General features: G+C 39.9%; 1 protein-coding gene across 21 annotated transcripts in view; it reads left to right on the top strand.

The window, feature by feature from the left end:
• Positions 1 to 19560, top strand: part of mark3b (MAP/microtubule affinity-regulating kinase 3b) — a 49895-nt gene that overhangs the window by 8010 nt on the left and 22325 nt on the right. For all 21 annotated transcript variants that reach the window (XM_017683878.2, XM_017683939.2, XM_017683894.2 and 18 more), the window contains exon 4: positions 18270 to 18318. In XM_017683878.2, the coding sequence (XP_017539367.1) occupies positions 18270 to 18318 (49 nt within the window). The remainder of the gene's footprint in view (positions 1 to 18269; positions 18319 to 19560) is intronic.

The raw sequence follows: 19560 nt of genomic DNA, 5'->3' as shown, positions 1-19560 counted from the left end.
CAATCAGATTTTTAATTAAGTAACAAAAAAGGTGTTAGCTCTAAATTATAACGAGAGAAAATAGTCATATAAATTAGAAGTGTTTTATAATTCTTTTTACACACGTTGAATTCAGCGAAAAAGTAAAATGCGTGAAAAATGTAGGATATGGGTTAGTGTGTCTAATCCTGATGCTTTTCTCCCGTGATCTACTGCAAACCATAATGATACAGAAAGCTGATATAAAAAATGCTGTATGTGTGAAAAGAGACAGCACATAGGGTACTCCTTTCTCTCTCTTTTATGGGTCCATTGATAATGCATGTTCTTGTAGAGAGCTTTGGAGAGACCATGGTGTGAGCAATGCCAGTTTTTCTACTGTTGCCCCTTATGGCTGGGTCTTTTTCAAATCCTCAGTGTTCTGGTACCAATTAATGGGACGTGATATCAAGTAATGGGACATGCGTAGTGAGAATTATTCAGACTATCATTGATCTGTGTTGCATAATGTTTTCAAAGTTAGATGTCTTTCAAGATTGTATTGACCGCAGAGACTTCGTTTTTGAAAATGGGTCTCAGCTAGATTATTGGAAGATCAGTCTACAAATCTACATCTGTATAGACAGCGCTAAATACGCAGTATGTGAAGGCTGTTTAATGCCAGGTTGGTATTGTAATTTGTTTTATGGTTTTTGGCAGCACTAAGTCAATTAGGCTTATAAGCAAGCCAACATGGCTAGTTGCACAGTTGATATGCTGTCAACCTTTCTGGTTTTTGTAATGGCATCATCTGTGGGTGTGACTTGATGTGATTTTGCCACTTTATTTACTAGTAACAATATATCTGCTGTCTTTCACATCTCTGTATATTCCAGAGGAGTACTTATATGCATGAAACACTTTGGCCTCCAATACAGAAAGTTTAGGGACCCCTACTATCTTGTAAATGATTAAGTGAAAGCAAAGAAATGGATTTGAATGAATGCCGGGTCCATTTGTATGCGTGTTTGCTGGCTTGCTGCTTTTATTTGACACCTGATTTTGAGATTTAAGGCTTCTCTGAGACATTGGGCATGTCTGTACTGCTTAGAACACCTCTCTGTATTTCCATGTAACTGCACGACGTAGTCTCTGACTGACGCTGTACTGATTTGCGTCGGTGTGACCTGCTCTTATGCAATTGATGGTTGTGGGAGGAGAGCCCTTGGTTCAAGTTCTGTCTCTTCTTTTAGAATCAGCTGCTTTTTTATCAGATCAGGGTCAGCAATCGACTGCCTGTGTTTGAGTGGAGATGGAGAGCCTGGAAATACTCTCCGTGCTCAATAGCTCTAAGGGGTGACACAGGCTGTCGAGCGTCATCATTGCGTGTAGACAGACAGTGATAGGTGGGGGTATGTGGGTGTAGATCATCCAGCCCAGGCGTCCCAGATGAATTGGTAGCCTTGGTGTCTTAGAAACATATGGAGCACTGGGTTTTATTCGGATGGATTTTATGAGAAACATCTGAAATGCGTGAGCAAGTGCTAGGAATGGGTGCATCCCTTTAGAGACTAATTTCCCTGGTATTCTTGCTTTTTGGTGCCAGGTTTGCCTCAAACCCTGAAAGCTGTAACAGTTTTGAAGTAGTATTAAAAAAGAAAAATAACTCTGTTACTGATCTGTTTTTCAGTCCCTCATTTCCCATCTTTGTGGAAGCCTATGCTATGGTGGCACCCAACGTCTCATGTTTAAACAAGCTATAATTAAGAACTTTTATTTATTTGAAATATGTTTGCAACATTATTGATAACCTAATTAATGTCACAACTAACATTGATAATTAAAAAAAAACAGACAAAGAATCTTCTTATGGATTAGTTATCTTAACTTTTGTGCACTCCATGTGCATCTTTTCATTGAAAGAGTGAGATGCAGATGACAGGGACTACAGTATTGGATTGTGCACAATTCATAAATATGGAAACATGACTTTAACAACATCTTTGAAGACTATAGTTAAAGGGTGTCATTGTTTTTCAGCGACCTCTATTTTAGTTGGAGATAGAAAGTATGTTGTTGGCTGAAAGGATGAGCTGCATTTTGGTCTAAACTACACTGCACTATTGAAACTGCACCTATGGGGTACCAGGGTTGCTTGTGCCCTATTGCACTCAGACATGCTCATTCACACCTATGTTGAATTCACATGTGTTTTCATATTTACAGATGATTTTGAAAGCCCTGACACCAAAAACAAGAGTTTTGAGGGAAATGCAGAAGATGCCTTGCTATGCCTTTTAATAATGTTTTTTTTGGAAAAGCATAGAACAAAAGTATAAACCACTTGTGTATTTTATTTTTGTATTTGTTTAATCAAATATTTTATATAATGTGGAATATTTAGTTTGACAGATTAATAACTGTGCATTTAGTCATAACAGACCAATTAAATAATGAAATGAAAAAATATATGGAGATTATCTTTACTATTCTGCATAGTTTATAGGTTGAGCTCTGTAGACTCTAGATTTTCTGAAGAAAAGGGGGTAAAAGCCATTGATGGCCATTTATTTGTGTATGGCCATATGTCAAGTATTTGTTATGGGTTATTTTTTCTCTCAGAGTAACCTAATGAACAGGTGAATTGCAGTAAATTTAGATCTCCCAGTACCACAAAAATGCAGATAGACTGGCAGCTTTTCGCTATGTGGGCCAGTCCTGCTTCTGGCAGTGACCTCATTCAGACTTGCATCAACCAGATACTGTTGCATCTGTGCTGCTCTATTTGTTTACGCGTTTGTGTCATTACTGTGTCTGGATTTGACCTGACATCTCATAATGTATAAGGGAGCTTTTATACTTATGCAATTGTTGTCACAGAGAGGAATAATGATTTGTTTGGGATATCAATCTCAGTGAAGTGTAATGAGAGGTGACTTTTTTTTTTCTTCACAGTTTACATAAGGGGTCTTTTGCCTCTCCATTGAAAGGAAATATGTGATTTCCCATTGTTGGCCATTTTCAATGTATTTCAACATGTCTGGTGATGGCTGAACCCTCAGCTTTGTACTTGCACAGTCACTTCCAGCACACATCACTGGAACTTTCCTTTTCCTGTTTTTCTTTCACCAGCGAGGTATTATTCTCTCTCTCTCTCTCTCTCTCTCTCTCTCTCTCTCTCTCTCTCCCTCTCCCTCTCCCTCTCCCTCTCCCTCTCCCTCTCCCTCTCCCTCTCTCTCTCTCTCTCTCTCTCTCTCTCTCTCTCTCTCTCTCCCTCTCTCCCTCTCTCCCTCTCTCCCTGTCTCTTGCTCTCTTTTTCTCTCTCTCAGTCTCTGTCTGTGTGTGTGTCTGTATGTCTCTGTACTCTCCTTGTCTGTAAGATTTATTTAAATAGGGAGACGCACTGTACACTTTCTGTCCAGACTTGTGCATGGGCAGATTACAACAGGGATCTCAGTAGCAGAGGACTGAATGCTTTGTTCTATGCTGGCACAGCTGTTATTCTAAAATGCTGTGATTTAGGCTTTCTCTTTAACCTTTGGCTTATGGTATCAGGTATACTTAAGGGAGAAACTGAAACACTGTGTTTGCTATGCACTCACTGTGATACACACACGGACACATACAGACGACAGCTTACACCCATCCTCCCAGGGGTTTGTCTGTTTCCTTCCTCCTGAGGCATGGTTTTAAATAACGTGCCACCCACTGCACTGAGAGAATTTATCAGCTCTAACCTGGAATGGCCCAGTGAAGGACTGAGGATGATACAAAAGAGGACAAACATATTAGGATTAGGAGAGAGTCATCTTTATGCAACTCACAACACTTGTGACAAAGAACTCCAAGGCATCTGAGGACAGCACTGCCCAGATGCCCCAAAAAGTCCCTTTTCTGTTCTGTCTGATCTGTGTGATCTGTGATCATGTGTGATCTGATCTTCTAATAATTAGAAGAAGAATTTGTAGTGTAAGTAATAAAGGTAATTAAAGTAAAACATTTTATTTAACAATTTATTTAACAATTATCACAGATTTTGCACTGGATTCTATGTTTATGAAGCAAATGGTTTAAACAGTCCGAGTCATTGGGGGCAAGAAGAATGGGAACTTTTAGGATAATAACTTTCTCAAAGGGGCACATTTGGAATTTGTTGGTACAGTCAGGTTCCATTGTAGATTTTACTTACCTTACCAAATAGAAAAAGTACTCAATTGTCTTCACAGTTGGAATTCTTTTCAAGTGCAATATTAACCAGTCAAAAGAGAGGAAGAGGACCTCCCAAAAACAACAAAGTGTGGCAGTAAAATTTCTGAAGGCTGCAATAAATGTTCAAATGTAGCATTTGGTAATTAAAATGTGTAAAATAACTGTAAACTGTACAGTCCGATGGGATCAGCAGTTTGTGGTTGTGTTTTTAGTGTCCGTCAACTGCTCAAGTTCAAGCAAAAAATTTTAAAAGTGTTTATTACCTGAGAAATGACGTTCCCCATGTAAATTAATTTTCTATGTTTATCTTATGTGCTTAGCAAAGATATGACACTGTAAAACATTGTGTTTGTTAAATAGGACTTTATATGTGCTATGACTTGGATGATCAGACGTCATTTGTGAGCCATTTATGCAAAATCTATATAATTCCAGATTGAGTTCACAACCTTTACTCTCACTGTGAATCTTCTTTTCCTCAATTAAATAAGAAAACTGAAGATACTAAGAAATTAGTAGTTTATATACTTTTCCCATGGAAAGGAAGTAACCCCTCCTTTGATTAATAGTACAGCAAAAGCATGTGGATGCCGGCCATCTCTAGTCAAACACATGGCTTTGTTGGGTTCAGTTAGATGCATAGTAGTGTATCTGTAGATTTCATACAGTCCCCCTATCCCAAATCTGTTTGTGGAATTTAGACTTGATCAAAGTAAGCCCTTTATGACATGGGGCCATCACCAAAGCTATCTGTTGCATTTCTTTAAACCCTAAATGTGATGTAATGTTACTGGAAGCTATTGACTGTATTCCTCATCCACCCCCAGCTATCACCTGATACTTCACTTGAGCTCAGCATGAAATGGAATCAGTGGTTATTTTCATACTGAAGACTCAAATCTAAATATAGGAACTACATTGGTCTAAATATAGTTTAAACCCCCAAATATCTATTTTGAGTCCTTTAAGGTTGCTCTTTTATGGCGTTCATGTTGTCCTGTCACAGTCAGTATTTCAGCTTCTGCGGTCTTTGAGGGTTTTTCGTGAAGCTTAAATGCTTATGAAGGTAATGGGTCATTGATGTGGGGGCTGAAACCCAGCCAGTGAATAAAATAAATATTTTTAATTTGCTGGGGCACTGTCAAACTTCCTGTCTTTTCAGAAGCCTCAAAACCCTCAACAGGGTCACATCAAGCGGAGCGCCATGGCAACGTGGCAGGCATTCAACCTTGGCTTGCCTAAGAAATAGCGGCATGATTAGAACCCCCATCATGAGCGTTGCTTTTCTCAGGCAGCCCTGTTACTGCAGAGCAGTGTGAGGTGCAGCTGCTAACACATGCATCGTGGCCATGCACAGATCAACCATGATATTAAATCCATCTCCTTGTTTTTACGCTCATTGGCCATTTTATCAGCTTCACTTCCTGTGTTGGTGCACTTTGTAGTCCATGTAGTCCATCTGTTTATCTGCATACTTTGTTAGCTCCCTTTAACTCTGCTTTTCAGTGATCAGGACCACCACATAGCAGGCATCATTTGAAAGGTGGATCATTCTCAGCACTGTAGTAACACAGACATGGTGGTGATGTGTTGGTGTGTGTTCTGCTGGTACAAGTGGATCAGACACAGCAGTGCTGCTGGAGTGTTTAAACAATGTGTCCACTCACTGTCCACTCTATTAGACACTCCTACCTTATAGATGTAAAGTGTGAGACCATAGCTCATCTGTTGCTGCACAGTTTGTGCTGATCATCCTCTAATCAGAGGACACAGGACACTCCTCACAGGGAGCTGTTGGCTGGATATTTTTGGTTGGAGGACTGTTTTCAGTCCAGCAGTGACACTGAGGTGTTTAAAACTCCAGCTGTGCCTGCTCTGTTGTGGTTCTGTGGGGATCCTGAAGAACAGGGTGAAAGTAGGCTAACAAAGTATGCAGAGCATCAGACGGACTGTAATTGTAGAACTACAGGGTGCATGTATATGGTAAGTGGCACTGATAAAATGGACAATGATGTAAACAAATCTGGTTTAATGTTATGCTTGATTGGCTTATATTTGTGCTCAAGAAAAAGGGAGGTGCACAGGGGAGGAAGTCAGAGAGGAAAACACATTAGCTGGTGGGGAAAGTGGGCCGCTGTCCAATTAGGCCAGCTGAGGGATCCTTCTATGCTCGGCACATGCCCTGCGATGTGTGTGCTTCAGTTTGTGGGAGTATGTTTTTTTTTTTTTTTGTTTGTTTGTTTGTTTTTAACAGATTCTCCTGTAGTGTTTATGAACATAGAGAGATGAACAAAATATGTGGTTACATATGTGGTTATTCTTATCTTAAATATGCATGGTTCATTTTATTCATGGCCTTAATGATTTTGCAGTGTATTTGATCCAGTCAGGGTAGCATGTGCCTCTGGTGAAGCTTTGTCTAAACCTGTCCTTTAGTGTTGCATTGCCTCATACGGTGGCTATGAATGTTTCTCACCATTTTGCCTTGAAGCCTGGGTTAACTGATGATGGTGATGGGAAACTGATAAAGTTAGGTGAAAACGATACTCTGAGAAAATTGTTTAAGCTTGTCATTCAAAGGCCTGCACCTGGCAAGTTGATGGACTGTAGTCTCTGCCTTTTTTCCGACTGAATATGTCTGGTTTGTTAGATTACATTTAGACTTGGGCTGGGCACAACTTCACAGGCCAGTGTTAAGCCCCAGCTGAAGGGCAGGGTGCTCCACTATTCATTGTTAGCATGAAGGCATAGTCAATACTTGCCTTTAATTATATTAATCACAGCACAGTTGCCAGATTTCAGAGATGTGTGGAAACATAGTGCTAGAAGAACTGCAAGCACAGACGGCTTCCATCATATCAGCTTAATGCCCAGAGTTTGTGTGTGTGTGTTTGCTTGCTGCTGATGGTTTTATTTCTCTCATCAGAGAAAAAGAAAAGCTTTGGCTGCACTTAGGGGGGAGAAGTAGCTGTTAGTGCTGGAGCTGTGGAATGTGGGCTTCAAAGGAGCAGCGATAACCTGCAGACTGTCTTCTATCCCAGCATGCATGCTAACCTGTTTATAGCCTTTTAAAGTGTGTGCGTGTACTTGTGCATGTGTATGTGTCCATGATCATCAAGATACATGTCCCACATTGTCTTTGTATGTAAGAGTGATCAAAATTTTGTTATTGTGATAAATTATGTCAAAATACTTTTTTACAATGAGGCATGGGTAGGATCAGTACTTTTAGCAAGCACGAAGTACACTAAGCAACCGCATGTATTAGACAGAGCCTATAAATGGCAAAAATTAGGGATAGTTTTCTAGTAAACTTGGTTCAATAATTCATCACAATAAAACATCACACTAATATAAATTATACAGTTGCTCTCTTTCGCATGTCATGTGTTTTTGTTTTTTTTAATACTTCCTTGCCTTTATTTGACCATTCCCTTTGTGCAATAATTTTCTTTAGTTTGTTTTAAAAAATACAGTAGAAAAGACTATTACGAGCTGCATTAACAGAACATCACAAACTATAAATTGACTACAAATGTACACACACTGCTCAAAAAAATAAAGGGAACACTCAAATAATACATCCTAGATCTGAATGAATGAAATATTCTCATTGAATACTTTGTTCTGTACAAAGTTGAATGTGCTGACAACAAAATCACACAAAAATCATCAATGGAAATCAAATTTATTAACCAATGGAGGCCTGGATTTGGAGTCACACACAAAATTAAAGTGGAAAAACACACTACAGGCTGATCCCACTTTGATGTAATGTCCTTAAAACAAGTCAAAATGAGGCTCAGTATTGTGTATGACCTCCCTACAACACCTGGGCATGCTCCTGATGAGGTGGCGGATGGTCCCCTGAGGGATCTCTTCCCAGACGTGGACTAAAGCATCCGCCAACTCCTGGACAGTCTGTGGTGCAACGTGGTGTTGGTGGATGGAGCGAGACATGATGTCCCAGATGTGCTCAATCGGATTCAGGTCTGGGGAACGGGCGGGCCAGTCCATAGCTTCAATGCCTTCATCTTGCAGGAACTGCTGACACACTCCAGCCACATGAGGTCTAGCATTGTCCTGCATTAGGAGGAACCCAGGGCCAACCGCACCAGCATATGGTCTCACAAGGGGTCTGAGGATCTCATCTCGGTACCTAATGGCAGTCAGGCTACCTCTGGCGAGCACATGGAGGGCTGTGCGGCCCTCCAAAGAAATGCCACCCCACACCATTACTGACCCACTGCCAAACTGGTCATGCTGAAGGATGGTGCAGGCAGCAGATCGATCTCCACGGCATCTCCAGACTCTGTCAGGTCTGACACACATGCTCAGTGTGAACCTGCTTTCATCAGTGAAGAGCACAGGGCGCCAGTGGCGAATTTGCCAAACCTGGTGTTCTCTGGCAAATGCCAAGCGTCCTGCACGGTGTTGGGCTGTGAGCACAACCCCCACCTGTAGACGTCAGGCCCTCATACCATCCTCATGGAGTCGGTTTCCAACCATTTGTGCAGACACATGCACATTTGTGGCCTGCTGGAGGTCATTTTGCAGGGCTCTGGCAGTGCTCCTCCTGTTCCTCCTTGCACAAAGGTGGAGGTAGTGGTCCTGCTACTGGGTTGTTGCCCTCCTACGGCCTCCTCCATGTCTCCTGGTGTACTGGCCTGTCTCCTGGTAGCGCCTCCAGGCTCTGGACACTACGCTGACAGACACAGCAAACCTTCTTGCCACAGCTCGCATTGATGTGTCATCCTGGATGAGCTGCACTACCTGAGCCACTTGTGTGGGTTGTAGAGTCCGTCTCATGCTACCGCGAGTGTGAAAGCACCACACACATTCAAAAGTGACCAAAACATCAGCCAGAAAGCAGAAATTACTGAGAAGTGGTCTGTGGTCCCCACCTGCAGAACCACTCCTTTATTGAGTGTGTCTTGCTAATTGCCAATAATTTCCACCTGTTGTCTGTTCCATTTGCACTTGTTCCAATCAGTGTTGCTTCCTAAGTGGACAGTTTGATTTCACAGAAGTTTGATTTACTTGGAGTTATATTGTGTTGTTTAAGTGTTCCCTTTATTTTTTTGAGCAATGTATTTATTTGATTATGATGATTATGATTATGATTTTTAGTCTAGGAAGAATGCTGGAAAATGTGCAAATGAAACAAACGTTTGAGTGTATAAAACATAGATTAGTTCATAACTGACTTTGGATCTATTTGTTTATCGCAATAATTCTGAAGTACATAATATTTTGCCTAAATTCATTTTATAATACAAGCTTATTCTCCACACCAAAATTAAGCCTAGGGCTAGACTAAAAATTATTTCCATTGGTGGTTTGCCATTAACACTGCAGTTTCGTCCAAGATTAGGCATGCTCCACATGTGGGAAACCAGAAGACTAAAGTAACTACATAAACCCAGTAATAACAAACAGCTTGGACATCAGTCCATTGTTTTAAATGCAGCACTACTTATTGTGCATTTTGTCAATTTAAACTACTTCACAACTAAATAATATGAATCATGATCTCTATGTGACACATTTGACTTTTGGTGCTGCTATATTTGTGGGACAGACTGTATTTTATTTTTTTTATTATTATTGTGGGGCCTTTTTATGGGGCGTGGGGGGTGGATTGTATGTGGGTATGATCTTGTCTCACCACCACCTCACTGCATCTTTGTGAGTGGCTTCCTGTTTGAGAGAGTGTGCTAAGAGAAGAGCGAGCGAAGTGTGTTGCTCCAGCTTTGCGACTTCGCAGCAAGGCAGCCAGTAACCCACTGAGATTCACAGGGAGTTGTGTGAGATTGGGAGTTCCACTGTGTGGGCAGAGCTAATAATTTTTATTTGTTGTTGTTGTTGCTGCTGTTGCTGTTGTTGTAGTTGTTGTTGTTGTTGTTATTTATTTATTTATTTATTTATTTATTTGTTTGTTTTTGCCTATTAGTCATGGGCATCATTATGGCACTGTTGAACACAAACATTACAGAGTGACTTGCAGACCAAACAAGATAATCTTTAGTCACATTCATTACTTGCCCTCTGGTATTTGTCAAACACAAGCACATACACTTCCTGGGCCTCAAATTGTGTGGTGTACTAGCTGCTTTTTGTGCAAGTGCTAAATGAAATGGAATGTGATGTACTGGTAATATGTTGAAGTGACTGACAAGTGACGTTTGGAGAGTTGCAAATTGTTTGCCCTCAGCAATCATGGGCTGCCATACATAACTGAAGGAGATGAGCTATCAAAGGCTGCAACTGTTTGAAATTTTAAGTGTCCCAGGTGGTGGTGTCCTTCGATCTCTGTACTTCTACTCGATGATGTTATTAAGATTGAGGCTTTGAATAATGAAGTATATGGTAAATAGGGTAAGAATAGAGCACATAGTTTCTGAATTGAGACTCCAGGACTAATTTGATGCAGACATCTTAACAACTTTGTGGCCTGCATACGTCATGAAGCACGATTAGATCACAGACAGTGCTCTGTAGTTTCTCAACACTTTGCTGTTTTCATGAGACTGAGGTGAGCTTATTCTTTGCTATATTTTTACTTCAGAGCAGCACAGTTAGGTCACTTTGCAGAGGCATGGGTCTGTGAGATATGTTTGATTGACCAATGTGGCTCTGAATTCAGGGTCCTGTGTTGGGACATTTAGGTCATGACTGCATGCCAGAGAATCGGGGAGGCTGTGTTGTCAGTCCTAAAAGCTGGAGTGAATTATTCAAAAGTACTTTGTGTTTTTCCCTGTAGAATGGCACGAAGCACATCTATGGTAAAACACAGGAAGCTTCAGCAGCCCCTGGGCGCACACGCGCACACACACGCGCGCACACACACACACATAGAGATACAGACACAGACCACACGCACACATAGAGATACAGACACACACGCACACATGGAGATACAGACACAGACCACACGCACACATAGAGATACAGACACACACGCACACATGGAGATACAGACACATACACAAAGACAAAAATGCTCTCTAACATCCTCCAGCCATAGAGCAAGCGTTTACATGTTCATGAAATCCTCCCACAAATGCTTACAGGTGTTGTGCCAGCTGATTTGCATTCATACAATACAAAATATGCACACTCTCTCTCACACACACACACACACACACACACACGATAGGTCTAATGTTTCATTCTACAAATGAATTTTGTCACTTGTACATTCTACAAATGTTTCATGAAATCTCAATTACATTAATCTGTTTCTTTCTAAATAGCACTACAAAGGTACACACACTTAAAGCATTTACACTGGGTGTAAAAACTTTTATTAAGTGTATTACATTTGCAGGTTTTTGTGATGTAAAGCCAGAAGTCATCATATCACGTTAAATCATCACACACTTTTCTGTCTTCCTAATGGAATCCAACCAAATGAAGGGAAAAAATAAATAGATACTTATTAGGAAATACAACCCCAATTCCAATGAAGTTGTGACATTGTGTAAAACAAATAAAAACAGAATACGATGATTTGCAAATCATTTTCAACCTATATTCAATTGAATACACTACAAAGACAAGATATTTAATGTTTAAACGCATAAACTTTATTGTTTTTTGCAAATATTCACTCATTTTGAATTTGATGCCTGCAACGTGTTCCAAAGAAGTTGGGACAGGGGCATGTTTGCCACTGTGTTACATCACCTTTCCTTTTAACAACACTCAATAAGCGTTAATAAACCCCATACCATCAGAGATGCTGGCTTTTGAACTTTGCGCTGATAACAATCTGGACAGTCCTTTTCCTCTTTGGCCCAGAGGACACGACGTCCATGATTTCCAAAAACAATTTGAAATGTGGACTCGTCAGACCACAGGACACTTTTCCACTTTGCGTCAGTCCATTTCAGATGAGCTCGGGCCCAGAGAAGCCGGCGGTGTTTCTGGGTGTTGTTGATATATGGCTTTCGCTTTGCATGGCAGAGTTTTAACTTGCACTTGTAGATGGAGCGACAAACTGTGTTCACTGACAATGGTTTTCTGAAGTGTTCCTGAGCCCATGTGGTAATATCCCTTACAGAATGATGCCGGTTTTTAATGCAGTGCCGCCTGAGGGAGCGAAGCTCATGGGCACTCAATGTTGGTTTTCTGCCTTGCCGCTTACTTACAGAGATTTCTCCAGATTCGCTGAATCTTTTGATGATATTATGGACTGTAGATGATGAAATCCCTAAATTCCTTGCAATTGCACGTTGAGAAACATTGTTCTCAACAATGTTGTTCACAAATTGGTGAACCTCACCCCATCCTTGCTTATGACTGAGCCTTTCAGGGATGCTTCCTTTATACCCAATCATGACACTCACCTGTTTCCAATTAACCTGCTCACCTGTGGAATGTTCCAAACAGGTGTTTTTTGAGCATTCCTCGACTTTCCCAGTCTTTTGTTGCCTCTGTCCCAACTTCTTTGGAACGTGTTGCAGGCATCAAATTCAAAATGAGTGAATATTTGCAAAAAACAATAAAGTTTATCCGTTTCAACATTAAATATCTTGTCTTTGTAGTGTATTCAATTGAATATAGATTGAAAAGGATTTGCAAATTATTGTATTCTGTTTTTATTTATGTTTTACACAACGTCCCAACTTCTTTGGAATTGGGGTTGTATAATTGAAAATGAAAGTCCTAACATGCTCTGGTTGCATGAGTGTGCCCTCCCCAATAACTTATACTTTTTTGATGTACCTTTTGCATTTGGTATAGCAGTAAACTATTGTAAACAAGTCGTTATTAAAACAGCAAATTTGCTGTTTTTCTTGGAATTGAGGTTTAGTCCCTGACTGGGCTGATCTAAGACACCATTATTAGCTTGACTTTGTTGTGGGGTTTGCATCATCATCATGCTTGAAAGTGAAACTCCTCTTAATATGCTGTTTTCTGGCAGAGATTGGCTTCTTTTGCGGCAAAATGTCTTGCTATTTGGAGCTAGTCATTATTGCATCTGTCTTAATTAGAGCCCTTATCCCAACTGGGAAGAGAAAGCCCCAAAATATAATGCTGCCACACCATGCTTCGCAGTAGGTGCTCTTTAGTTGATCAGGTTATTATTATCTTTTAAATTTTTTTTTTTTTTTTTTTAAGGATTTTGGTTTTAGCTCTACCCTATAGCCCAGAGATTTTCAGAATATAAGTGATTGCTTTCAAGCGCAAACCATGCTACAATCATGAAAATGTCTAGAACAGCTTCAGGAAGAGCATACACCTGATTGCAGGTTCATGCTGTTTATCTTTGGACCTAGATTCCCAGATTAAATGTGATTTGTTAACTTTGAATTCAGCCTAGCATGGCCATGTATCGTAGTTTTATTTTTTATTGTTTTACTTAATAATTTTCTACTTGTTTTTCCCATTAATCATGTTGATTGCAGTGTCACATTAAATGTGCAGTGTGATTTGTCTTAATTTTACATAAATCTGAAAAGTAAATAAGGGTCTATAAATGTTTTATATAAGCTTTAGGATATGTAATTGAGAATGCTCAGTTATATTTGTCATGTGCTATTTTGTCCTTTGTTGCTGCTGCAAAAAAAGGACAGTCATGGGCTGGAGGTTCGAGAACTGGCCCTGTGACCAAAAGGTTGCCGGTGAGATCCCCAGAGCTGAACAAGGCACCTAACCCCCCTCTGCTCCCTGGGCGCGCAGATAGGGCTGCCCACTGCTCCGTGCAAGTGTGCTCACTGCCCCCTAGTATGTGTGCTCACTAGTGTATGTAGTGTTTCAATTCACAGATGGGTTAAATGCAGAGGTAAAATTTCCCTGTTGTGGGACAAATAAGGGTCACTTAACTTAATTTTGAATTATAATTTATTCATATATTATCTTATTATGTATTTTTACACAAAGAGTCATGTCATGCATCTCTTACATCAGTTGTGGATGCTTTTCTCTGTGGTATGCTGCTGGAGGACCTAGTTTGGAGCAGTGGAACACATTGTCCTCTTTTCACCTGTTCCATCCCACTTCCACCCAAGCAAGGTGTGTTTGGGCCAGTTCTGGCCTCCAGGGAACAGTGTTGGCTCATCTGATTTTTGGTGGGCCCGAATGACATGTGAAAAGAGCGACCTACATGTATAAACTTATTACTCACGCCAGCTTACCCTGGGTTATTACAGGCCGACCCAGTCCCAAAGGTCCAGAGTAAAAGTACCGCTGTGCTTAGGACGTCCTGTGTTAAAGCACTACACACCTTGCTCTCAGGTCAGATCATGATTAAGATGTAGTTGTTTGACCTCAGTGGTCAGTTTCTTTACTGTTCTTTAGGAAACAGCACTGTATATCATGATATCTCAGATTTCACCATGGTTTAAGTGAGTGTCTGAATGAGCTATTTACACAGTAGTTTAATGTAGACAAAAACATGTTTATTATTATCATTATTATTGGGGGGCGGTATTTTAATTTTGAAAATAGTCCAGAAATTGTATTTTGACCTTTTAAAAGAATTTAATTTTATTGAATTATTTATATTAGAATTCTAATTTATTACAAGCTTATAAAATTGATGCAGTTGAATTTCCACCTTCAGATGAGTGCTTTTTTAGATCTATAGTCTATAGTATCAGGTGCTATAAGCTATGTGGTTGCTCTGTTCTTCACCTAAGAGTTGCATGTTGTGCACACTCGCAGACGCAGCTGATGACTCATCGTGTCTGGCCCATAGAGCTTTGGAAACAAGCTGACGTTCTCAGCATCATCCCTCTCTGCTGTGGCTGGACGCTTTCCGCTTGTTAGCATGTCCTACTGTTTTTTTTTGTTTGTTTTTTTTTTTTTTTTGTTGTTGTTGTTGTTGTTGTTGTTGTGTTTTTTTTTTTTTGTTTTTTTTTTATAAATGTTATCACTGAGTGATTAGTGGCTTTAGGCAAGTTCTTTATTTGCTCTGTGCTTCTCTCTCACACATCAGCTCAGCATCCCTCTCTCCTTTAAACAATCAAACCATGGGGTAATGTCACACTCACCAGCCTCAGTAAATCGTCTTTCAGAGGAGGTTTTGTGTCTTTCATCTAATCACAGTCTGACTTTTACTGTGGAGCCAGATGTGTGCACGCTGCTGTGTTTTGTGGTCCTGTGTTTTTCAGCTAATGAACAGTCAGTTAATGAATTTCTTCCGTCCCATGTGGGAGCCTTGTGTTCCATTCAGAAAGCAAGGCACCAGTTACCTCCTGTATCTGTGGATCCTAGTAGTCCATTGTGCACACAGCAGTCCAGAGTCGTAGTTCTAACTTTAAAGTGTGAGTGAATATATGAGAAGTCTTGTACCAGATTTAGCTATCCAGTGCACCTTCAGCTGGCAGAGGTCGTCCATGCGGAGATTGTGTTACTGCTTTTCATGTTCAAAGTCACAGGCCATGTTGGGTGCTAAATATAGCCTTTACACTTGGAGTTGTGTGTGGACAACAGATGCCTCTCCCTGTTGAGCCATGCTGTTGGGGGCAGCTCCTGTGCTGAGGCTCTGAGAGCTAGGCACATTGCCACAAACGGCTACTTTGATCTAGGCTCAGGTCATTTGCTGTTTGCTGTGTCTGACGGTTGAACGTCACGTGTAATTGTGTTTGCTGTATGCAGTTCTTCCATTAGTGCTTGTAAAATATTCTGCAGTGTTGTTTAGAGTTGCTGGTAATGTTAGTGATTTGGCTTTAGTAAGGGTGGTTGGTATGACAGTATGCATTGTTGTTGTTATTGGGATAGATTATATCACATGCTATTCTGACTAAATTTTGTGTATCATTAGCAGTTCTACAACATTGAATAACTGCATGTTTAGTAAAGACAGATCCAGGCACTAGTTAACGATCAAAGTCATTGTATATTATCTGCAGGCTCCCGACTTAAAGCGCTTATTTTAGTAAATGGTGAACAAAAAAAAAATCATTGTACTCGGCACTACCAGTAAAATGTGGAAAAAATGAAACATTGTCTTACATATTAGACGTTGTGTCTTCAAGCATCATGATGATATATTCCACTATATCAATCACTCTTCTTTTTTGTTTGTTTTACTCTAAGGAAAAAAAAAGCTGTGTATGTGTACACATAATGGAAAACGCCACCACTAAAAAATTACAAAAGTAGTGATAGATAAGTACATTCAAACTGTGTATGAATGCTGCTGCTACACATGAACCAAAATGTTGTAGTGTAATTACGAATCACCCTTTGTACTTAATATCCAGTTGCCTTTTACTTTCAGTGCAGTATGTTATTTGATTCTTGTTGTTTAAATATGCAATTGATTTAAAAAAAAATTTTTAATTGAAATGGCAGTTTGGTCTATTAAAAAGCACATACAAATAGAAAGTACTGGTAATGTTCTGGTGTGTTTCTTGTGTTCACCCCCACCACCCCCCACAATGAGATCTTCTGATTTATAAAACATATTTTACTATAAAGAAACCGTAAGCAATAATACAAATTTATGATCGATGCATAGCCATGACTATATACATTTTTAATAGATACAATGCTTTTTTTCTTGTGTACCCTCATTATCTTCATAAATTGCATGGCATGTATGTGAGCATAAAGATAAGTTTATTACTGTGTGGTACAGTTATTCAGAGAGGAGGCAGCCCAAGGCCTTGCTAAAGCAGAGTGGGATTATACAGCCGGATGCCAATACCCTTAGCAAGAGTTCAGTGGCAAAGATCAAAAGAAATAAAACCAAAGCAAAAGAGTGGGAGAAAGGAGAGAAAGATGCTTTAGAAAATTAATAGAAAGTGGTGAGAAGAGAGGAGAGGAAAACTCTGTACTGTGTTGGTAGTGTTGTGTCTGCTGGGGGCTGGCCTGATGTGCCCCCCTCACTGAGGCATCTGTACCACATTGGTGACAGCCACCTAAACATATTATCTTTCTGCCATGGGATAGGGTCATAAGGTCATCTGTTATGAGGGGCTGGGGGTTTTGCATGGCACAACACACTATTGGCCTGGGCACTGTTTACCACCTGGCTATGTTCAGAAATGTCTATGCCGGACAAACACTCAATGTGGGAGATAATGTGTTAGGGCTCTGACATACCAAGCCATCGGGCCGCCGGTGTGATCGTCTGTGCCTAACTGTTGCCTGTAGTTTGTGCGCCGTTTGTTAGTCCTCATCAGTGCTGTTTTGGCCAGTTGAGCATGTTAAATCGCCGTCAGCAGTCAGCCATGAGAGAGTTCTGAATCAGTGCACGAGGAGAGAAATGAAAGAAAGCAAAGCAAGTAAACTCCTCTCTCAACAGGGCAAACACGGAGCACATTTTTTGGCGTCAGTGCAAGTAGCAGTGTTGTATCAATAAAGACAGATTATCGTGTTCTGAAGGAGAAAATTATTAATACTGTGTTTGTTGTGTAATTATGAATATGAACCAACCAGTAATTTTATTTCACTATTAAGTACAAGCATTAACTTTTAGGTAGCCTTTATACCAGCTCAGTTAGAAGCTGAGCATCATTTAGATTAATCACAGACATTTAAAGCTTGTAAGATGTTCAGACAATATATTCATTATACATTGTGTGTTGCAGTCTAGCAGTTGATACTGCCAGTCCCTTCTATAGAGAATTGTTCCCTTTCACACAGGCGCATTAAGTGTGTGTGTATGTTGGCTGTCAACTGTAGTTTTTGCGCTGTGTTTGAGTGCAAACTTTCACAGGAAACGAGACGATGGTGAGCTGAGGGAAGGAGATTGTCAGTTGGCTTTAGTTGGCACCAGTTCTTCTTTGTGGGGTTGGTGTGTCTGTATCCTTAAAGACACAAGGACAGTGTCAAGACTGGGTCAACATGCAGATTTTTTTTTTTTTTTTAAATACTGAAAATAGCATTGTAATTATTCTCTGTGGTAGTCGACTGCATGCTGCAGACATCGCAGAGATTTGGTTGAAAAAAGGCAGGAGTATTCCTTTAACATTTTATAAGACATTAGTACAAGTTGTGATCATGAGTAGTTACTTAAGACACAGATTTGATATAAATATGGATGTGATACATTTTTGTATACTAAGATATGTTGTATGTATGTATGTATGTATGTATGTATGTATGTATTGCATAATCTAATCCTTTTCTCTCATCTCTTAAAGCTCTTCCGGGAAGTAAGAATAATGAAGATCCTAAACCATCCAAATATTGGTGAGTTCTGTGTTTTGTTTCGTTCGTTTGTTTGTTTTTGTTTATTGGTTGAGGCAGTAGCTAGGCCCCAAAAGCAGCCTTTCTAAACCCCTCTATAGGAATTCCCTCTGTTTTCTGCTGGGATGCTGCTCATTGCCCATTCAGCCAGTCGTGCAGCTCCTCCCACCAACACAAAAGCTCTGCTGTGAGCCTTTTTGTGTATGTCATTGTTGAGTCTCCATCATCTGACAGCTTGCACATGCCTCTACCCCCTTTTCTCTGGCTCTGTCTTTGGTGGGGTTAGCTGCATGTGTCCCTGACCCTTTACTCACCCCAGTGCCCCCTACAAGCTCTCTCTCACAGTCTGTCTCTCCCACACAGCAGGTGTATTTTGAAGCAAAAGAGGAAGATCTTGTATTAGAGCTTTAGTCGGCCTGACATTTTGGTCAAATATAGCCCGAGAAAATTCAGCCCGAACCTGACTTGTTCCCTAGTTTTGCATTGATATGAAGATTCACAGTGTTTTCAGACTTAATATTTGTGAAATAGTTTAATCTTATTGTTTTTCTACCAGTAGAGGTGGCTGATAAAATAGGTCATTTTCTATTACATATCTAATGTTGAAGGAAAACATGACAATGTTATCAAATAAAAGCAAACCATAACAGCATGCATGTTGTTTTTTACATGTACTCTAAAGAGTCAAAATAGCATTGCCAAAAGTCTGCTCTCCCAAAAAAAAAAAAGAAAAGGTTCTCATTGTTGAACTGTGTGCTTTCTATGACATAACCTAATTAGTGTGTGTGTGTGTGTGTGTGTGTGTGTATATATATATATATATATATATATATATATATATAATTTATTATTATATTTATATAATAATAAAAAGGTAATTTAACAGAATAAGGTTGATTGGTAACAGAGAGGTGGTGGTGGTGGTTGTTGTTAAGATACCCACCCTTAGGTGGTCAGATTAGCAAACAATGGTAGATAGTAATCTGGGCAATCATAGTGCAGTGCCGATGAGTTTGTATATATGTTTTAAATTCAATAATAGTACTTTCCACTTAAATATTGTATATTCACACTTTGAATGTTTATAAAAGACTGTCTTCCATTTATCTTTCAAGGTGTAACTACTGGCTAGCTTCATTGGTTGCAGACATGGAGCTAAAACGGTCTCATTTTCGACTCTTAGTTCAAAATGACAAAGCATGAGTTCTACATTTTGGACTACTTATTTGATTACTTGAAAGTAGG

The sequence above is a fragment of the Pygocentrus nattereri genome, chromosome 4 (assembly GCF_015220715.1).
Source record: "Pygocentrus nattereri isolate fPygNat1 chromosome 4, fPygNat1.pri, whole genome shotgun sequence".
Lineage (NCBI taxonomy): Eukaryota > Metazoa > Chordata > Actinopteri > Characiformes > Serrasalmidae > Pygocentrus > Pygocentrus nattereri.
Note: the sequence above shows the minus strand (reverse complement) of the source record. Positions and strands in the feature narration are given on the sequence as shown.